This window comes from Chenopodium quinoa, unplaced genomic scaffold (assembly GCF_001683475.1).
Source record: "Chenopodium quinoa cultivar QQ74 unplaced genomic scaffold, ASM168347v1, whole genome shotgun sequence".
NCBI classification, from domain to species: Eukaryota; Viridiplantae; Streptophyta; class Magnoliopsida; order Caryophyllales; family Amaranthaceae; genus Chenopodium; species Chenopodium quinoa.
In genome coordinates this window covers 2,160,525-2,181,829 of record NW_018744502.1, presented here as the reverse complement: position 1 = coordinate 2,181,829, position 21,305 = coordinate 2,160,525, and the positions used below count along the sequence as shown (strand labels likewise).

The 21,305-nt window shown below is 38.9% G+C and overlaps 1 protein-coding gene, 1 long non-coding RNA gene and 1 pseudogene across 2 annotated transcripts; 2 read left to right on the top strand and 1 right to left on the bottom strand.

The window, feature by feature from the left end:
- Positions 1 to 499: 499 nt before the first annotated feature.
- Positions 500 to 9,306, top strand: LOC110698212 (annotated as a pseudogene).
- Positions 5,921 to 7,654, bottom strand: LOC110697983. Its single transcript, XR_002506620.1, has 2 exons — positions 6,597 to 7,654; positions 5,921 to 6,194 (listed from the first exon to the last, which is right to left on the bottom strand). It is a non-coding gene; the product is annotated as an uncharacterized LOC110697983 (long non-coding RNA).
- A 2,726-nt stretch (positions 9,307 to 12,032) lies between the features above and the next one.
- On the top strand, positions 12,033 to 12,500 carry LOC110698210. The gene has a single exon (XM_021875610.1). It carries the CDS (start codon positions 12,033 to 12,035, stop codon positions 12,498 to 12,500), a length of 468 nt encoding a protein of 155 aa, XP_021731302.1.
- Positions 12,501 to 21,305: the final 8,805 nt, after the last annotated feature.

Below are 21,305 nucleotides of genomic sequence, written 5' to 3'. Positions count from 1 at the left end.
GCGGTACAATCTACTGTGACACGGTAAACAGTTCCAGGTTCTATTTTGTGCTATTTTTGAGATTTTATTCAATTTTATGTCCATACTAGATACTATGTGGAATAAAAACCCTCGTTCATACGTTAGTCAAAATAACAAGATGAACAAACACACTTGGGGTTAGCAACACAACAATTAAGCCAAGTAACACTTATTCACGATGATGAAATGAAAAGTTCACAACCTAAGGTCAAGTTCTATGTTCCACTATGGTCAAGATTTTTGGTGTCAAAAGGGTACCATGGTTAAGAGTTTGGACGCGTTAGCAAGGCAGCCTCCCTTGAGGGTGTATGCCAACGGACGGCTCCACAAGTTCATGATTAAATCGAACTCGACTGCATGGTTTGGGTGGATTTAATAACTTGGATGAACCCTTATTGTCATGAACGTTTTCGGGTTGATAGAGCTTAAATCCCCCGGGGCTAAAACGTATGTAGAACACACACGGTTTTCAGAAAAAATGAAGGAAGCTAATAACGAGAAAAAGGCAGAACCCTGGAAAGATTTCAGGATTGCCGCAACACGGCAGGAATTACCGTGTCACGGTACAGATTTCCGCGTGACGGTAATCTGTGCCGTGTCACGGCAATTTTGCCGTTGCGCGACAGTTAGGAAATCTGACCAGTGCCTCTGTTTTTTTCATTTGCGATCAGGTTGTTCGATTTTTCCTACGGGGCGAACCTAAATACGACGTTAAAACGTCAATGCATATGCAAACATGCCAAATTAATCACAGGAATACGATTTAAGAATCTTTCAAGTCTCATCCACTCATCTCAATTAAATACCGATCACTCAAATCGATAAGTAACCAAGAATCCTCCCGAGTGGAGTCGCCAAATTGTAGGCGCCATTCGAAACGCGCCTACCTAAGCATGTTGTGAACATCCATGGCACTCATAGGAAGTGAGAATTTACAATATACGATTAGGGACATGATTAGCGACAAAGCAAAGTAGAGAGACGCCAACAAGATTGTAAGGAACTTGTAAACCGTTCACGGATCATTATAAGGCAACCACGTTTAAGGGACAACGATTGACCCGCGAAGGTTACACCCCATTCATAATCCATGAGATTACTAACTCCATATGGTTCGGAACCACGAAAGGAGGATCGGGGATGATGGTACAAAGTGAGTCATGGAGTCACATTCGCCCATATTGGCCTCTACTCGATTCTTATTGTGAAAAGTAATTCCTGGGATCTCAAAGGCACACAAACAAAGATTTAATTTGCTCCAAAATAAATTAGGCCAAATTGGTTGAACGTTAATGCAACATATAATTCTAAAATATTGTGACCACTTGATTAAACAACAAGATTAAAAAGGAACCTAAACAGGTCGTCCAAATTATCTTATTAAGCGTTATATTCAATTACATATTTCTTTTAACATGCAATATGGTGATCAATATAATATAATAAACATCAACATTGGAAGCAATTTAACCATAATAACGTTAGTCAAATCAAAGCATAACAATAAACCTAATCATAATACTAGCAATAAGAAAAATAATAAGAGTAATTGAGTAAACAAATTACTCACGTTCCACGCTTCTTTAAATTGCTACATCATGAATAAAACGTTAGTAACTTCAAAGAACAATAAATCAAATTGAAATTAAATTAAATAAAAGTAGAGTTGATTTAGTCCAAACCCCTAATTGGTTCTACCTTTCACGCCTTGGTTTAAGTATGGAACTTCGGGTGTTGTATGGACTCCGAGGAGTGCTTAAGGGAGGAATGGTGTAATTAGGAAAATAGGTTTAAGGCTTAGAATATGAGAGAGGGAGATTAGAATGTGTGTTGGTGTCTAAGAGAGGAAGAGAGGATTATTTGGTGCCCCCGAAACTGGTGAAATCAGCTTCGTATTTATAGAAAAATATCAGGGTGAAGCACGGAACCCTAGAATTGAAGCGCCACAAAGAAATTAAACCTAAAAATTGTCATGTCACGGCGCAAATTGCCGTGACACGGCAAAACTTGCCATGGCACGGCAAATCAATTTTCCTAAATTCGGTCTAAATTCATTTTTATCTTTTACTTAAGCATTAAGCACGTGATAATTAGGCGCCGTTTCAGCTATTCCGGACTTATTTCAGGCTTAGGGTTTAATTATTTGTTAATCGGGCTTAATTAATAAATAACAAGAAATGAATTAAAAAGGGTTTGGGCTGCAATGTGAGTTGGACTAAGTTTGAATAAATGCTTGGACTAATTAGTGGACTGATTATGTTTGACTAAATATGGATTTTGAAGCACTCCCGAGATTAAATACCCAACCCGACCAATAATCGTGGTGAAAGGTTGTTCATCATCGGGTTTGGTTTTGGGGAGACATTTTTAGGTGTCTACAAGTACCAGGATGGGCTTCGGTAGTAGTATTGTTTATCTCATAGGCCTTATTTTGTGCAGCATCAATTTTCCTTGTACAAATTATTGGTGCCAGTTGTAATCTATTACATATTACTACAAGCAAAACTAAAAATGACACTTGGCAACGTATTATTAAAAAATTTCCCTCCAAATTTATTTGCTTAAAAAAATTCATTGTTATAGAAAAAGAAGGTTTGTATCTAATTTATGACATTCACTTTATACAAAAGTAAACTTCCTAAAATATCAAATTGCCTATTAAAACCATTTAATTATTATTATTTTTTTTTTTTTGAGGGGAATACATTTTAATGCTTGGGAGTTAATTAAATACAAGTATATTTTATACCTTTCTTTATAAAGTTATTTTCATTATAAATTATTTAACAATCGTGCATTGCACGAATTTAACCTAATTATAACAATTATAATAACGGCTTAGCCTATTAATATACTCCGTAAATATGGTTCCTTGTTTGTGTAAAAAAAATATGGGCTCATTTACACTTGTAACTACCAAGCAAAGCTTGATGGAATTGGTGGGGAACTTACCTTGTGACTTTGAGGTCACGAGTTCGAATCTCACTAACTACAAAATGCTTGGGAGTAGAGGATTCTCTTACCTCTCCACTCTGATTAAACCTGTGAGAGGTGAAAAAAATAAATAAATAAAATAAAATTACGTTCGTAACTGCGTGATAAAATTTGTCTCTAACTCTCACTAGGCTGATAGTTATCACTCACCCATTCTCACTACCCTAAAACAATATCTCTCTTCACACCATCCATTCTCTCCTGCCTCTACTCTTCCCACTCTAACTCTCTCAAACCCCTCAATTCTCTCTCATCCCATGTCTTCTGCCACGCCTTTCCTTCACACTCCCAAAACTTCCAATTTGCAACCTCAAATTTCGAAGATGAAGATGAATATGAAGAACAGGTAATTGGGGATTGTTTAATTTTTGAAGATGGGGTTTTTGAGGACCCATATCTTGAAGAAGAACTAAACCCTCAAATTGCTTCAGATTCTGAAACTACCCAGAAACCCAAATCAAGGCAAAAACAAGCAGAAATTATTGAACCCCAGAATTTAATCCCAGAAAAATGGAATTCGATTGTGGAAGAAATCAATTTGACCAAGAAAGAAAGGAGAAAAATTGCTCAGGAAATGGAATTTGGGCAGAAAGTTGTGAAGCGGAAGATGATTAATGTGAATATGCAGGAGTATTTGAGGTTAAGGGAGGAGAAATTGTCTCAATTGAACCCTGTTGTTCTTGATAACCCACCTGCGTTTCGTGCCGAAAAGGAGGGAAAAGATGATGATGATGATGATGGTGGTGTTGCAAAGATAGGAGAGAGACTGTAGTTTCTAGGGTTGAACCGAAGAATCCGAGATGGGTTGTTTATGGTCGAGGATTGGATGACATTACAGAATTCTTCAACAGTGGCAACTATCAGCCTAGTGAAAAATCTGATGGTAGTATTAGCTTTCTTAACTCATCGTTGTATTATTACTTGTATTATAGTATGTTTAGATCGTGTATGCAACAGGTGTATTGGATAGACATGTTTAGTCACGATAAATCATATAATTCGTACGAAGTAAAAGTTACCCCTTTGGTAAATTATGCCATATTTATTTGGACTTAACTTTACTTATTATATGTAATTCTGCAGTATGGAATTTCGAAATTGCTGGGAAAATGAGATTTGTTTAATTGTTCAAACATCCTTTGAAATTTAGTTTACCAGTAGTTAAAGACCAGGGTTGTTAAACTATTTTTGGGGTTGTTATGAGAAAAGGAACTAGGATAATATTGAAGTTGTGGGCTGTCATGTTTCTACTTCAAGATTATCCAAGTTTCATGTAATATAACAATTTAAAGGTGGTATTTCATTCTATAAAATTCAATTCCATTAACATGGAAAGTCCTGAAGTTTATCTTTTTATGTTGTTGCAAATGTAGGACGTCAAGGTCAAGTGTTGTTTACAAAGGAAGAGAAGGCCCTAATGAACGCGAAGAGACCTAGACTTGCAGCTGCTACTTCTGTAAGCTCTTCGCTTCCTATGTTTAAATTTGAAAACAAAGAGTTGTATCAGGCAGCCAACGTGTGTAATTTGGCCAGTGCTTTCTCAAATGATGCTTGAGATTATTTTTTTTGTTCCCTGGGTTTAAACATTTAGATGGAATGAGGCTTTGTTGATTGTATTGTTAAATTATTAATCATTATGATAACAATTTAACAACGGGTGATGTTTCATGGATACTGATATGTTTACTGTTCTCACCATTTCCAAATTTGAATGGGAATTTTGATTTTGTAGCAAAAATGGCTGCCTCTGCATACTCTTGCTGCATCTGGAGAATTTTACCTTGTGAATACTTTGTTAAAACATGATGTTGATATCAATGCTGCTGATCAGGTTAGGCTCACAGCTGTATTAATGCTGCAACCCTTCATCAATCATCAATATCTTGCTTTCATGTATGGTGCCTTTCACTTTTCTTAACTTTCTAGTCTGATGTTGGTCTGTCAATTTCTTTTGCCAGGACGGCTTAACTGCACTTCATAAAGCAATAACTTGTAAAAAGCAGGCTATAATAAATTATTTGCTGAGAGAATCAGCTGATCCTTTTGCTCATGACAAGGTGAGAAGAAAGTTTCTTCCATCTTTTATACTCCATTCCTGATGTTTTGAAGCTTTGTGTTTGAGTTTGTGCGCCATCGTATTGTTTATTTTTCTGCATTGTTGTAGCTGCCTCTCGTATGCCTTGTATATGGGGCAGGCTTAGCCTAAACCCTAAACCCTAAACCGGGACTAATTTTGTTGATTTGATCAGCTGCAAGCCTTCCTGTAGAGATATTAGCTTTTAAAAAAAGTGCAAGGCACAATAAGGCCCAAAGGGTCCTAATTTCCATGAGCCAAGGTGATAAATGCAGTCATGGATATATGTATCGTGATTTTGAGGCTCAAAGTTTTGCAAGGATGTTTATTCATTAATTCACCTTATGACCGCAAACGAGATGTTCCTTTTTTTCAACCATTGACTTAATTTTTCTAAATCAAAGAAGGAAATGAACTGAAGAGGAATTTGGTCACATGGGCTGTCCCGGTGCATTGAGGCACACATGTTAGCTCATGAGCCACATAGGTCCATGCCTAGGGCTGGCAAATGGATCAGGTCGGGTTCGTGCTCGGGTCACCTAAATTTCGGGTCAGCTACCCCCAACCCGAACCTGATCCATTTAATTTTTCGGGTTGAAAACCCTAACTTGAACCTGATATTTTCAGGTTCGGGTCAACCCGAAATTGACCTTATTTGACCTAATTTTTTATTTGGGTTAAAATCAGGTTTCTTTGACCTGAAATTAACCCGACCCAAACCTGATATATTCAGGTTTGGGTTAACCCAAAATTGACCTGGATAACTTTTTTTTCATTTCAAATACAAGTTGTGCAGGTTAAGCATTTTAATTCAAACCAAAATTAAATAGCTTAGTCTAACAAAGTAACAATCCTACTTAACGATAATAAACCAATAAAAATTGTAATTCACTAATTACAAACCAAAGATAAAGTTTTAATAACACAAATTACAGTTTTCAAAAAATAATAGAAGATGCAATAAGATTTTCATTTGGATTAAGATCGGGCGATGTTGGGACTGTCAATTTGTCATGGCTGTCATCCTTGTTCACCACCTCAAGCTTCAAAATTGATCCACAACATTTCCAATTGAACATGGGTGGGCTACTTCTTGCTGCCAAACCTATAAAGAAAAACAACACTAACATAATTAAAACATGCAATTCTAAATCAGACTATATTATCTAGATCTAACTAGTAAGATCTAAATTAAAACATGCATGCTCATGATAAACAAAAGTAAACAACAAATATTAGCAAGAATCACCATAACATAGACAACATTTAACAATAAAAATTAGCATTAACAATAAAAAAATTAGCAAAAACAACCGTATAATAACATAATCAACAACATTTAACATCAGAATTTAGTAATAACACTCGAAAATTAGCATGTAAAAAACTAAAATAAACGGAAGCAAGTAAATATAAAATTAACAACAGAAGAATTAGAAAATAAACAAAACTAGCATATAAAAAACACGAAAAAAAAAAAAAGAAAATAAATTAAGAAGCAAGATACCTTTGATGAAGGAGAGGAATTCGTGGAGGAGTGAAGGATTCAAGCCGTCAAGGAAATGACAATGGTAAAGTTGGGCTTAACGGAACTACCTCTGTCGAATTCAACAATGAGTTTTTGAGAAGAGAGAAAATTAAAGAGAGAGAAGTGAGGGGAAAAACGGCCGAAGATCAATGAGGAGAAATGAGTTCATTTAAGGTATTGAGTTTATATATGGAAGCCTCTTTGTGAATTTGGGCTGTGCTTAATAAGCTTTTTACGTTTTTTTTCTTTTTCTTACTTAAATTAGTTCGGGTTATCAGGTCGGGTTCGGGTTGACCCGACCTGATTTTGACCTGAAATTTATTTCGGGTTAAGTGGGTCGTTTTCGGGTTGAGATTTTCAACCTTAACCTAACCCATTTAATTTCGGGTTCGGGTTCGTGTCGACCATTTAAGTTTTCGGGTCGGAAACCTCAACCCTAACCCGCTTTTTTCGGATCGGGTTCGGGTCGGGTCAGTTTTTGCCAACCCTATCCATGCCTCCATGAGAGCATGCCCAAAGTAGGGCTTCTTCTGTTCACCCAGTTGAATCATGCCCATGGTATATAAACACTCATTTTCTGTTTATTTGGGAGTTCAATGAACAATTGTGCTAAGCTTTGGGTTTACAAATACATTTGAGGGCTATAATGGAAATTGACATGCACAAGAGTGCTTGAGGACGACTTGAGATGTGTTTTATTGAAAAACTGAGAAAAGTATAGACCATTGAATGTTATCTTTCGTAAACATATATGACAGGCTGACACATCTCTTCTTATATCACTCCAAAAACTTTTGAAAGTAAATCCATGATTAGTAGAAGAACAAGAGCTGGCTTGAGATCTGATGATCGATTCACTTCAGTTCTGTTCCTTAACTTTTATACTATGTCTATTTACTGGCTGTCCTACAATTTAGCTCCAGACATTCAAAATATGTGAACTGTTAAGCTTCCAAGGTTTCCATATGGTGATGACTTGACAGATTGTTTGTAGTTATTGGTGAATAGCTACCAGTATATTTTCCTTCTTGTGATCATTCTGCAAAGGATGATGATCTGGTATGTTTTACTGATGCTTGCAGGATGGGGCAACTTTGATGCATTATGCTGTTCGAACCGCATCAAGTCAGATTATTAAAACACTGTTGCTGCACAATGTTAATATTAACCTCCAAGACAATGTACGAGCCTTCATTTCTGCTTGTTGACGACTTTTTAATTAATAAAGTTCTGAACATATGTTGTATGTACATTGTTCTTCCTTTTAAAGGATGGGTGGACTCCATTGCATCTTGCTGTTCAGGCTCGAAGAACAGATGTTGTGAGACTCCTCTTAATGAAAGGAGCAGATAAGACACTAAAGAACAAGGCAAGTTTCTTGTACTTTTCGATGTAAATTATAACCGGTATTGTTTCTGAGAATGTTTTAAGTGTATTGAACCATTAGGTGATTTGTTTGTTAGCTTATTCACTTGAGGAATACTTGGTATTATCTTTATTCATTCAGGTGCTTTGTTTCCTGGCTTTCCTCCATAAAATGCCTTTAAGAAATTGAGGCTTTTTAGTTGGGAAGACTACCTCTTTCAACCTTGAGGTTGAGAGTCTGATTCTATCTATGTCATCTGCTTGTTTTTATCCTGTCCAGTGTCCACACCACCTTAGGGTGGCCCAAGTGAAGAGAGAATTCGGGGATTATTCCTAAGGTTACTCCCTAGTACATTTTAAGCCTCTTGAATCTGTGGAGTATTAGGAGAGGCACCTGCACTACACTATCTGAAAGTCTTTAAGTATAGTGTGTATCATGCGGGAGTGCTTCGACATTTGGAGTATTAGGAGAGGCACCTGCACTACACTATCTGAAACTCAAGTATAGTATGTATCATGCGGTATTATTCTTCCTTGAGTTCTTTGATTTACTTGGATATACTACAAGTGAACAAGGCATGCTCATTCTCACTGCCGGTTGTCATTTTTTATTTTAAGATTTGATAAATTGCATGATAGCCCGTGTAACTCATAAATTGTACAAGTATAATGAACTAAAATTAGTCAAATATACTAGTATTACTGCAAACTAGAAATTAATGTACATGGTTTCCAAAAACTTGTTTTAGTTAAAAAAAATTAAAATTGAAACTATTGATATCGTACTAGCCTTTAGGTTTTAGCATTGGTTCTGCATTTCTGCTACATTGAGAATAAAATAAAGGTATTCCGATGTAGATCTTATTAATCTTTCTTAACCTTGTCGTATGAATTATTCAACACATTTTCTGTATGTGTTTCAGGACAATCTGACTCCTTTGGAGCTTTGCCTGTATTCTGGTAAAGACACCAAGACTTACGAGCTCATTAAGCTATTGAAACAGCTATCTAGGAAACATCGTTGATTGTATATATAGAACAGTCAGAGCACGACATTTAAAAAGATAGCTGCTTGCTGGTAACTTGACGCTGAAGATGTCCACAAACCTTGGATCGTGATTCTGACGACAGAAAATGTTTCCAATAGCAAAGCTGCTGCCCTATGGCCTGAAGTGCTATAAAACTTATATTTACACCAGATAGAGGATCGGTGTAATACATGTAGAAACAATAGTTCCTGTAATTTTGTTACTTAAGCTGTATGTTGATCCTCCTTGATAAATCCCATCCTTTGCATGGTGCTATATTATTAAGCTTCACAGTATCGAATTAGTAATCCAAAATTTTTAGAGCGATTTCCATGAATATGGCTAAAATAACTCAAAATTCCTCAATTGCTCTACTTTTTATCAAAATTCCATATATACCGTCCACGTCATCCAACTTTTTTAAATATGATTTTTTTTTACCTGATTTAGAGCAAAATCGATAATTGAATTAGCGGTTTTACCTTTCATAAAACCGCTAATTGAATTAGCGGTTTATTTACGTTATATTAAACCCACACTTTTTATATGGTGATAGATAAACCGCTTATTGAATTAGCGGTTTTATATAAGGTAAACTGTTTTTTTTACAAGGAAAAAAAATAGCGGTTTTGTTCAAAAAAAATAAATAAAAAAAACATATTTAAATAAGATGGATGACGTGGATGATATGTTGGGAACTTTTATAAAAAGTAGTGTAATTGTGTGGAATTTTAATTTCTTTTAACAACTTTCATGAAAATCACTAGTTTATTTGATGGTCTTGTTCATATTTAATGCCTACTTGATTTGGGAAACGTATTATTATTACTTCAATTCTTCAACCAAGCCTATCCAGGAATAATATGCAAAATTGCTAAGGATTTTAGACTATCATAAATTGGAGAGCAGTGATCCATTCAAGCGTTCTAGTTGAATGTATAACTCTCATTATCTGATAATAAATTGAACATTTTTCATTTTCTTATGTAGTAAAATTGTTTGAACACTTTTTTTTTGGCATAGTCTTAATATTCACAGTATATCTATATTTTGAGAAAGGTGATCTTCCTTTGTTTTATTTGAATGAAATACTTTGAGTTTTATACTTGTCAAACCATAAATTCAATCAGAAATTTTTTCAATTGTGTGATTTTTTTTTTTCACTATTCAAATGCAAAAAACAAATTCAATTGTGATTTTCATTAACTATAATTGCAAAAAATGTGGACTAGAGAAAGTAGCACACCAGCACATGTAAAATGTGTAAAAATTACTCCGTAAAATGTTTCATTAAAAAAAACACAAAAAGCATACACACACAAAAAAAAACAAAAAAAAAACATTAGACAAACTGATTTGACAACAATTTGCCGACCAATTACATGTCACATACGATTTGCGCGTCCCAGACAAAAAGTAATGGGCAATAGGGACACCTGCCAAGCTCACTCTAAAGATATATTTTTTTTTTAAATATTCATCTTTATATTTATAGTGACTGCTATTCGTCGTTCGCAAATTACAGGATGACGCTCGCATTTTTATGTGTATTGACTATTTTGCCCTTGAGTGTTTTATTTCCATATAAGGCTCCACCATGACTCACTTTAGCTTGTAAGAAATTAAATATTATTCCCGACCCCCCACTTGTCTTTAAAAAATCCCGACCCACAAAAAAACCCGAGACCACCATTGTACGGTAATTCCGACCAATTTTTAAAATCCCGAGTGTGGAATTTGGGGCCCACTATTGACGATGAGCGACGACAACTTTAGTACGCCGGAGCAGTCGTCGGAAGAATCTGTAAGTCGTAGTTTTTAAATTTTTTTTTTTTCAGGACTTCCGCCCATTTTTTCCGGATCCCAGGGGAAGATCCGCCTAAAAAATCCGGAAGATCCTCCTAGGATCCGGAAAATTCTAGGCGGATCCCAACATACGCCTGGAATTTCCGGATCCTAGGAGGATCTTCCGGATTTTTTAGGCGGATCTTCTCCTAGGATCCGAAAATAATGGGCGGAAGTCCCTAAATTCGGTTTTTTTTTTTTTAATTCTTTCACAATTCATAATATTATTTTTGCTGATTTTTTTGTGAGTATTATTATATTGTGTTAGTTATTATTATTATTAATTATGTTTATATTTCTAATGTTATTATTATTATTATTATTATTATTATTATTATTATTATTGTTATTATTGTTGTTGTTGTTGTTATTATTATTGTTATTATTATTATTATTGTTATTGTTATTGTTGTTGTTAGTATGATTATTATTATTATCGATTTTTATATTTTTATTTTTATTATTATTATTTTTGTTACTATTATTATTGTTATTATTCTTATTATTCTTATTATTAATAATATTGTTACTGTTGTTGTTAGCATGATTATTGTTATTGTAATTATTATCACTATTGTTGTTACTGTTATTTATATTATTATTTTTATTATTTTTATTATTTTTGTTATTATAGTTTTTATTATTATTATTATTTTTTTTTTATTAATAAACATATTATTATTAAATTTATAATACTAATATTTGCCTCATTTGTTTGGTTTATTGTTAAAGGATTCGGAGGTTGAGGACGGCGGTGACGGTGTGAATTATAGTGCAAATTTCGTGACAGACAAGGTTTTTCGAACGTTTGATGAAGCAGTTAGTTGGGCGGATGCTGTTGCAATAAATCTGGGATTTATTTTGGTGAAATCGTCTTTCAACAAACAGAGGGATGGTCGGCCATATCGATATTTAAGATGTGATCGGGGACGCAGGAGTAAGCCGAGAGATCTTGAGAACGCAATAAGGAAGGACACGAAAACCAAAGCCAATGGTTGTCCTTTCTACATCAAGATATCTTACAATTTTGTCAACGACTGTTGGTTTATCACAGTGAAAAATGATGTAACTGGGACCCACAACCATCCAATGATTGCGTATCCAGAGGGCCATCGTAAAATAAGCGAAGCAGGTTGTGCATAACATGACCAACTCTAAGGTAGCACCGCGTAACATCATGGCGACTATTGTCGAGCAATTTCCTCAAGATCATCCAAACATCAGACACATCTACAACTGCCGAAATGACTTCAGAACCGAGATGTCAGATGGGAGAGGAGTTGTTCAGCAGTTTCTACATTTGGCTAGACAGAGTCAGTATGTCTACTGGGTATTGTCTGATGATCAAGGCGTTTTACAGCACGCCTTCATGGCGCATCCAGTCATGGTAGACATCCTACGGACGTACCCGTATGTGATCGGTATGGATTCCACAAACAAGACCAACCGATACGGAATGCCGTTCTTTGAGATAGTTGGTGTGACACCGATAAATCAAAATTTCCTCGTCGGTTACGTCTTCATGCGCAATGAGTGCATGGCCAGCTGTCGATGGGTTTTGCAGAGATTGAGAGACTTGATCGGGTTTGATAAGGAACCGTCGGAAACGTCCAAATCGATGGGTACGCCCTGTAATGGAAACTGAAGGGCCTCTGCGCCTCCAAGGTCGACTCCACGATCCTCTCAGTAAGCACCCCACTTCCCTGCCATACGGTTTTAGTACCGCACTTCTCATTCAGCTCTTCCGCAGTCATATCCAAGGTAATCGAGCACGCGTCCCGTAAAACGTCCGTGCTAGGAGTAGTGGAAACCATGGAACCTGTTTAGGGTAAAAATTACCCATGACAAATGGACCAATCCGGACCTGCCACGTGTCCACCACGTGGGCCAATCAGCGTCCGCCATTTGTCACCCTAAGAGGTCCAACATGGACTAATTAGGCCACGCCACGTGGCCTCCCATATGCCAAATAGGCAAAATGGCCACCAAGGCCCAAAGTCCGAGAGAAGCCCAATTTGCCCTGGTTAACCTAAACCTAAAATTGGCACGCTTCTCAAGACTATAAATACTTAATTAATCCTCATTAAAGGGGATTTAGCAGAATGACTCTCACCTAGAGAAAACCAAAACACATTGATCACTCCTCCCCTAGAGGAACCAGATCTCCCACCTTTACTTTCCGCATTTATCACTCCTCAAACAAGTACTAACTTGACCGTTGGAGGCGGAGCTCCCACCACAAGGAGTCTCCGTTGTTTTGCAGGTACAGGCGCAAGGATACCAGTCCCGGAATTGTAACTCTCCCGCAGGACATCAGAAAACCCCGAAACATTTTTGGCGCCGTCTGTGGGAAGAGTACTTCTGAGATGGCATCCACGTCTGTACCGACTCCTGAAGAGAGGCGTCCCCTAGACGACCCTCAAGTTCAGTCGGACCATGATACTGAGGAAGAATTTAAAGTTGAAGCTCACACAGCTTCAGACGGGACCCTAAGGGCCCGGCGCACCCGTCCTACCGAAAGGAGGGAACGAGAGGCTGGTCCCAGTCGGCCAGCCGGCCCACCGCCTGAGACTCAGCAGGCGGCCGAAGGATCTGCTCCTATTACTAGGACAGAACTCATGACTCTCATGAGTACTTTCAAGGGAAAGATCCAAGAGCTTGTAAATAAAAAGGCGACTGCTCCACCAAAGGAACAGTCGGCCGGATCAAACAACTCCCAGTTGAAGTTACATGCGCCTCGCATGAAACTACTGGGTACAACCGGCAATATACCAGCCTCCGAGCATCCGGCCAGGCGGCCAACTACTGCAGGCGTCATACGGCCGAATGCAAAGAGTCAGACGGTCAAGCTTGTAAGTTATTTATTATTATCATATCATTATTATGATGGTAAAAAAAAAATCATTATTATCAAATCATTATCATACGGCCACATGCGCCTAACTTACTAATTGTATGGCAAAGCTCCACCTAAGAGCCTTAGGTGGCAACCTACTACAAAGTTAATCTTAGCATTTGATATTATCAAGTAGCATAAGTAGTGTCATAACTACCAGCCCACATCGCTATATACATAGCCGGCTCCCATGATGCTTGTCACGAACAGCTTCCTCGGTCGGTTGTTCTACATGTCTAGGAAGCCTGCTGTTTTTCCTTCGATAAAGGCCCAACTGTGAGTGCAGTAGTGGCATGCCAACGTCGAGCCTTTGAGCTTTTAGGCGACAACCATAAGAGCAGCCCTCATTCTCGCATAAACAGCCGGCTCTATATGATGTTTTATCAAGGTACAGTCGCAAGGTTTTTGCTCAAAATATAATGCCAAGTATACTTGATACAAATGAGTTTGGTTCCAGCTTGTTCTTCCAAAAGCAAACAGCCAAAATACTCGCACATATCAAAATCTCTCGGCCTGCCGAGAGGAGTAGCGCTTGGCTCGTAGTAATATAATTGGCCATGAGAGTGAATGCTTTAACTTGTTCATGTGCTAGTCTCTTATTGTGAAAGCTGGGCATTGGCGTCTCACCCAAGGAAGCAGGCGGCCAGATGACAGCCGGCCTAGTCCTAGCCACGAAGCATGACAAATCAGCTAGCCATGCTAATGTAGGCGACACCTAAACAGCTAGCCCAATCCGAGCCACCAAACAGCCGGATTGATCACTTCAAGAACAAGCAACTCAAAAGGCCGAGACGAATGAGTTCGTGTGTATGTAAAAAATAGGCAGCTAGGCAGCTGTAGTTATGTATGGAAAGCATTGAAACCGGCTGTTTAGCCATCAAGTAAATCCAACAAACCACTTGTCTTTCATGAAAGCAGGCGGCATCCACAGCGAACGCATCAAGCAATGCGTGAGGTGATATGGGTCTTCATGTTTTGTAATGAGGGCCGAGTCTTGAATCACTTTGGTCTAAATAATGCCCAACACGATCAAAACATAATTAAAACAAGCGGCAAGCTGATCATACGGCATCATGTGGTCGAATAAAATTTTGAAAGTTAGCTCCATTGAGAAGAGCAGCTCGGCATCCTTACCAAAGCACCATGTAAGCTCAAAATGAGTGCCTTTTGAAATTTCATAGTATCATGGGTAAACATCAAGAATGAAACGACACATTGCTATTGTTTGTAAAGAAACAGCCACCATGTGTATGCACGCAACAGCAAGTCCCTTGTATGTCTATAGACAGCCGGCCTAGTCCTAGCAACACAGCAAGGAGGCGGCTCTAAAACACATCCGACTTGGCTGAGTTCAGATGGTCGAAGCATTCGAGAGCAGGCGGCATCTAGGTGTCGTAGCTCAAGCTAGCAGGGGGCACTTGCAACCAAAGAAGCTAGCCATAGTAAAACATGCGGCACATGAAACACAATTATCGTGCTAAGTTCAAATATCATGCTGAGATTTGACGTTGATGCCGGGTACGAGTACATGCCAAGTAGATGCTAAGCTATCCATTCGTCCAACCAAGTGTGTATCCATGTGTTTGAAGAGCCGCATAAAGTGATCATCCAAGCCAAATTTATGAGCTGCTAAGTTAGGGAATCCTCATTGCTCTTATTTCAGCCGGCATTCAGTGCTCAGACGCTCAATAAAATCAAATAGTCGGCCACCCTTGTTAATGAAAACAGGCGGCCACAAGTGCTCTTCAAGACTCAAGCCCAGTCCCAGCTAGACTCACCTTAAACAACCGGCACTTGGTTGAAAGGGCATAAGCAAAAGTGGGTCTTCATACTTTTTAAATAGGGGCCGAGTCTTATGATCATTTTTGTCTAAATAATGCCAAGCACGTAAATAGCATGCAACCGGCATCATGCGCTAGTCACCTAGCTTCAGCCGGCATTTACATTATGGCTTATTGTATTGTGATGCAATGAACAAAGCCATGATTAAACGACACCTTTGTTCACATGTAAACAGGCGGTAAGGTGGTTAACCTTCGAACTTGGCTAAGCAAGGAAAGCAAGAAAGCCACTAACCGGCAATGGAGCTAGCAATGTTACAAAGCAAGTGGCACATGCTCACTTAAAATTCAGTGGTTAACTAAAGTGGGCAGCCCTTATTGGTTGGATATGAGAAAAACAGAGCAACCTTCGTATTTTGTTAGAAAAGCCATAATAAGCATGGATGGCCGAGATCATCAAGCAAATCATCATGAGAACAACCGACAATTTCTTGCTAAGTCAGAACCTTTATTGCTCTTATTTTAGTGAACGGATGCGCAATAAAATCTAGCAACTTCTCGTGGACGCTTCAGCTTGGGTAGCCGGCACTTCGATAACAACTTCATTGGTCCTCACAAATAGGCTAGCAGGCGGCAGCTCAAACTCCAACCGGCACATCACGGCAGAACCAGCCGGCCTTTGAAATCATTGACAAAGTACAAGGTGGAGCATGGGCACCTATGATTAAAGCATCCGGCAGTAGCACAAGCAACGGGCGAAAGCCGTATGTTTGATAGACTCCTTGCTGAGTGGAAAACTGAAGATGAATTAGAAACACAAGCGGCATAATAAGCCACCTGTGAATATGCAAGCTATATATAAGTGGCTCGGCAATCGACATCATACAACAGGCGGCATGCCAAATGATTATTGAAAACACCCCCTCGTATCTTGGTGCTATGAGAGAGCCAGCTCTCTTTGATCAACCACCAAAGGAGACCGGCACCATGCTTGGCCGGATGTGAAGCTTGAGCAGGCGGCATGTAAAGCGTCGTAGCTCAAGCAGCCGGCCTCAAAACCCAAAGAGTAGTCGATTGCTTGTTCATTGCAAGCATGTGTGGGGCTTGACGCCTTGCATATCGTATAAAACCTGCCGCATGATTGTTCAGGAAGTCTCATCTTATGTATGAGTTGTCACCATAAGCACATTATCATTATTGTGATTGCAAGTAAAAAAAATAATAAAAAAAAAAAAAAAATTGCCTAAGGTTAGTAAAACCGGCTGTTTAGGCGGCACCCTATTGAAGACCGTCTCCCTTCTGTTTAGGCGACACCTTACTGAAGACCGTCCTCCACTTATTTGTGTGACAATCTATCAAGCAAGAGAGGCGGCATGAATAGTAGTCGGCCCCCTATACGACGAAGTCTCGAAGCTATGAAAGCAGTTGACCCTCATTAATTTCACTAAGGGGCTAAAGACCGGCGGAAAATGTGTGGGCCGAACAGCAAGGTCGCAAACCACATTAAAACAACTGTTCCCATTCGAAGAAAGTAGAGTCACCAATCCTCCATGGAAGGGAGCTAAGTCCTCCATGGAAGGGAGCTAAGTGATCTATCTACTCTAACACTTGAAATTATTTCAATACTTGATACTAATTCAGAGGGGCATGTCGCCTGTACCTTTACAGTCGGCTACTCTCCATTGAGTATTTCACTCTATCATCAGAGGGGCATGCCGCTGTACCTCTACAGTCGGCTACTCTCCATTGAATATTTTACTCTATCACCATAGGGGCATGCCGTCTGGACATACAGTTGGCTACAGCCACCCCCCCTATACTTAGCTAAAAAATGATCAGGGCCTGGCCGACCCTGTGCCTAAACAGGCGGCTACCCTCCTCTTACTTAGCACCTACGTTCACCAAGAACTAACCAAGGCCACAAGCCGAGTGATCAGTCCAGGCGCCAAGCCAACTGATCCAATCTTTAAACTAATACGACCTGTCCCAACATCATAGCAGGCGTCCGGCGGCATCCCTCCGGATGAAATTCGTCGCAGAGAGCAGCTCCCTTTTGGGTGGAACATTGCTCTATAAACTAATTACACGGCACCTATACGACTGTCCTCAAGGGCAACCACGTAGCCGTTTTTGAGACAAGGATAACTCTATCACTAACCAAACCAGTGGTAGCAGTTGACATCTGAGTCAGATGACCGCCTTTATTACTTGGGATAAATGCAGGGGGTACCTCTTGAGTTAATAGCCAACAAACATTGGCGAATCAAGGGGTCTAGCCGGCCTTCGCCGCTTGGTATGAGTCGTCCGCCTGTTTTTAGCAAACAGGGGCTCTCAACCACTACTCCTGCTAGGTTAACAACCTTTGAGTTAATAGCCAAGAAAAACTTGGCGAATCAAGGGGACTATCCGGCCCCCGCCGCCTGGTTTCCCTACCACTCAAACAAAATAGGCAGTGATTGACTAACCGCAAGGTTAACCAGTCGCCCTCCTTAGTACGGAACCTAAAAGGTATGAGGAGTCCGCCTGTTTTTTGGTAAACAGAGGTACTCGACCACTATTCTTACTAGGTTGTCTATACTTAAAGCTGTCGTCTGTAACCCAGCAGGCGTAGCTACTTTGGTTGGACGTCCTGTCTAACGCCTGCTTCTATGCAGCCACCAAAGCAGACGACCAGCCATCCCCCAACGAAATAAACTAAGTACCAAACTTAGTATATTGAATCAAAAGAGGCCAATGGCCGAATAATGCTAAACGCTTACCCCTTATGCAATAGTTGACAGTCCACCTGATCAGGGGCTATCTGCATAGTGGGGCAAAGAATCGGCATCTGTCTAGTTCGGCGGCAATCATTATTATGATTGATTAACTTTGAAAATGTCATACCGCCCAAGGTATCAAAATTTTCTAAGTTAATCAAGTCCATCTCCCATTAGAACTAGACAAGATGCCGACCTAGCAAAGCTTCGAGGGTCTAACTTTCGAAAGGAGCAATCCCTCCTGGAAAGAGAAATTACTCCTTCCGAGGGGCAAATGTTTAGGGTAAAAATTACCCATGACAAATGGACCAATCCGGACCTGCCACGTGTCCACCACGTGGGCCAATCAGCGTCCGCCATTTGTCACCCTAAGAGGTCCAACATGGACTAATCAGGCCACGCCACGTGGCCTCCCATATGCCAAATAGGCAAAATGGCCACCAAGGCCCAAAATCCGAGAGAAGCCCAATTTGCCCTGGTTAACCTAAACCTAAAATTGGCACGCTTCTCAAGACTATAAATACTTAATTAATCCTCATTAAAGGGGATTTAGCAGAATGACTCTCACCTAGAGAAAACCAAAACACATTGATCACTCCTCCCCTAGAGGAACCAGATCTCCCACCTTTACTTTCCGCATTTATCACTCCTCAAACAAGTACTAACTTGACCGTTGGAGGCGGAGCTCCCACCACAAGGAGTCTCCGTTGTTTTGCAGGTACAGGCGCAAGGATACCAGTCTCGGAATTGTAACTCTCCCGCAGGACATCAGAAAACCCCGAAACAGAACCGTCGACACGGAGCCCAAGAATATGATACACGTCATGCAACATGATCGTGATCTCCCCAAATGGCATGTGAAACGAGTTCGTGTCTGGCTGCCATCTCTCAACAAAAGCAGAAGTCAGGGGCCAGTCAAATCGCAGGAACATGATCCCGGGTAAGTGAGATAGACCACTGCCATCAATCAGTTCCAGGTGCTCCTACGGAAGACGAGCGCGCCAGTTACCCAACTCAGTACACAACTGTGTCCTGCTCAAACACCGCAGAACATTTCTCTCCTGGCCACCCCATAGATATGCAGCCACGTGACCCCCAAAACTAGGAATGACAGTACCATCCTCAGGCCCACCTGGCATCGGCCCCCGAACCACCCATGACTCAGACGAGCTGGTGGAACCTTCACCTGGTTCACTACTACTACCATATCTCCCATGGTCACCCCTATACACAGCACGGTAATCCTGAGGGTCGTACTCTGAATCTCGACTAGCATGACTAGCTCGCTCATCGTCGTCCTCTTCGTCAGATACAGGAACTCTACCCGACGAGTACATGGGGGCGCTCATGTCTGACTGATGCTCCCCCGACCAAGTACGAGCAGACCTGTACTGCTGCTCACGGTGAAACGGTGCCTCCGAAGGTCCTGCACCACCTAACTCCCTCCTAACTGATGCATTCAAACGTCTCGATCTTGCATGTCGAGCGCCCGAACCCTCAATCTGCATTAAATAAGTAGAAAATATAATTTCATTAATACTTACACACACAACTATGATATCAACCTTGAATCGTTAATATTCCAATTCAAAAATAATAGCAACAATACATAACAATTACAATAAATGAAAAAACAAATTAAATAAACATAACAACATTACATAACAAAAACAATAAATGAAAACAAAAAATAAATAATCATAACAACAATAAAAAAAAAATAAACATCACAACAATACATAACAATAACAATAAATGAAAAAAAAAATTAAATAAACATAACAATAATACATAACAATAACTATAAATGAAAAATAAAGTAAATAAACATAATAATAACAACAATACATAAAACATAACAACAATACGTAACAATAACAATAAATGGAAAAAATAATAAATAAACATATCAACAATACATAACAATAATAAAAATAAAAATAAAAAACAAAACAAAATATAAATAGCTTCACCAAACAAAAGAAAAAAAAAACACCATCACCAAACAAAAGAAAAAAAAAATAAAAACAAAAAAAAAAATTTACAAAATAAAAAAAACAAACCCTGCTTCACCAAACAAAATAAAAACAAAAAACAAACAAAAAAAAAACAAAACAAAAAATAAAAAAAACAGCTTCACCAAAAAAAAAGAAAAAAAAATTAACAAAAAAAAGATAAAAAAAAAAAAAAAAAAAACAAAAGCAGATTCAGCAAACAAAAGAAAGGAAAAAAAAAAAACGGAAAACCCAGACTTCCGCCTGAAATTTCCGGAAGTCTGGGAAACTTCCGGAAATTTCAGGCGGAAGTCCCACATCCGCCTGAAATTTCCGGAAGTTTCCCCAGACTTCCGGAAATTTCAGGCGGAAGTCTGGGTTTTCCGTAAATTTTTTTTTTAAAATTTAAAATAACAGCAACAAAGAACGGATTACCAACCTGCTCGCCGCCAGAAATGCCGCCCCCACAACCACCGTACGTAAGCCTAATGCGTCTCCCGTCTACCATACCCGGATTCTTGCTTTGATTGGTTTTCGTATGTTCTTCGTTTGATTTTCAAATTTTTGGTTTTTTTTTGAAAAAAAATTCTGTTTTTTTTCTGATTTTTTTTTTTTAAAATTCTTGCCTTTTTTTTAGAGAGAGAAAGTTTTAGAGAGAGAGTGCCGGGGTTGAGAATGACTTGTGAGTTTCGTAACTCGGTTTTCCAAGTCTTTATATATGAGGGGCAAAATAGGAAATTCAATAAAAAAAATGCGAGCGTCACCTTGTAATTTGTGAACGACGTTTAACAACACCCTATTTATACTCTTAGAAAAAATTTTACTCCCTTCGTTTCGCATGAGTTGTAACACTCTTTATTTTTGGTCGCACTATTATTTTATAATTTCTATCTCCTACTAACTCCATTTTCACAAATATTTTATTATTTCTCTTTCTTACTAACCCCACCCACATTACTTTTCTTATTATTTCTATCTCTTACTAACAATAATATTCTAGTCTATAAATTTTCTTAAACTATC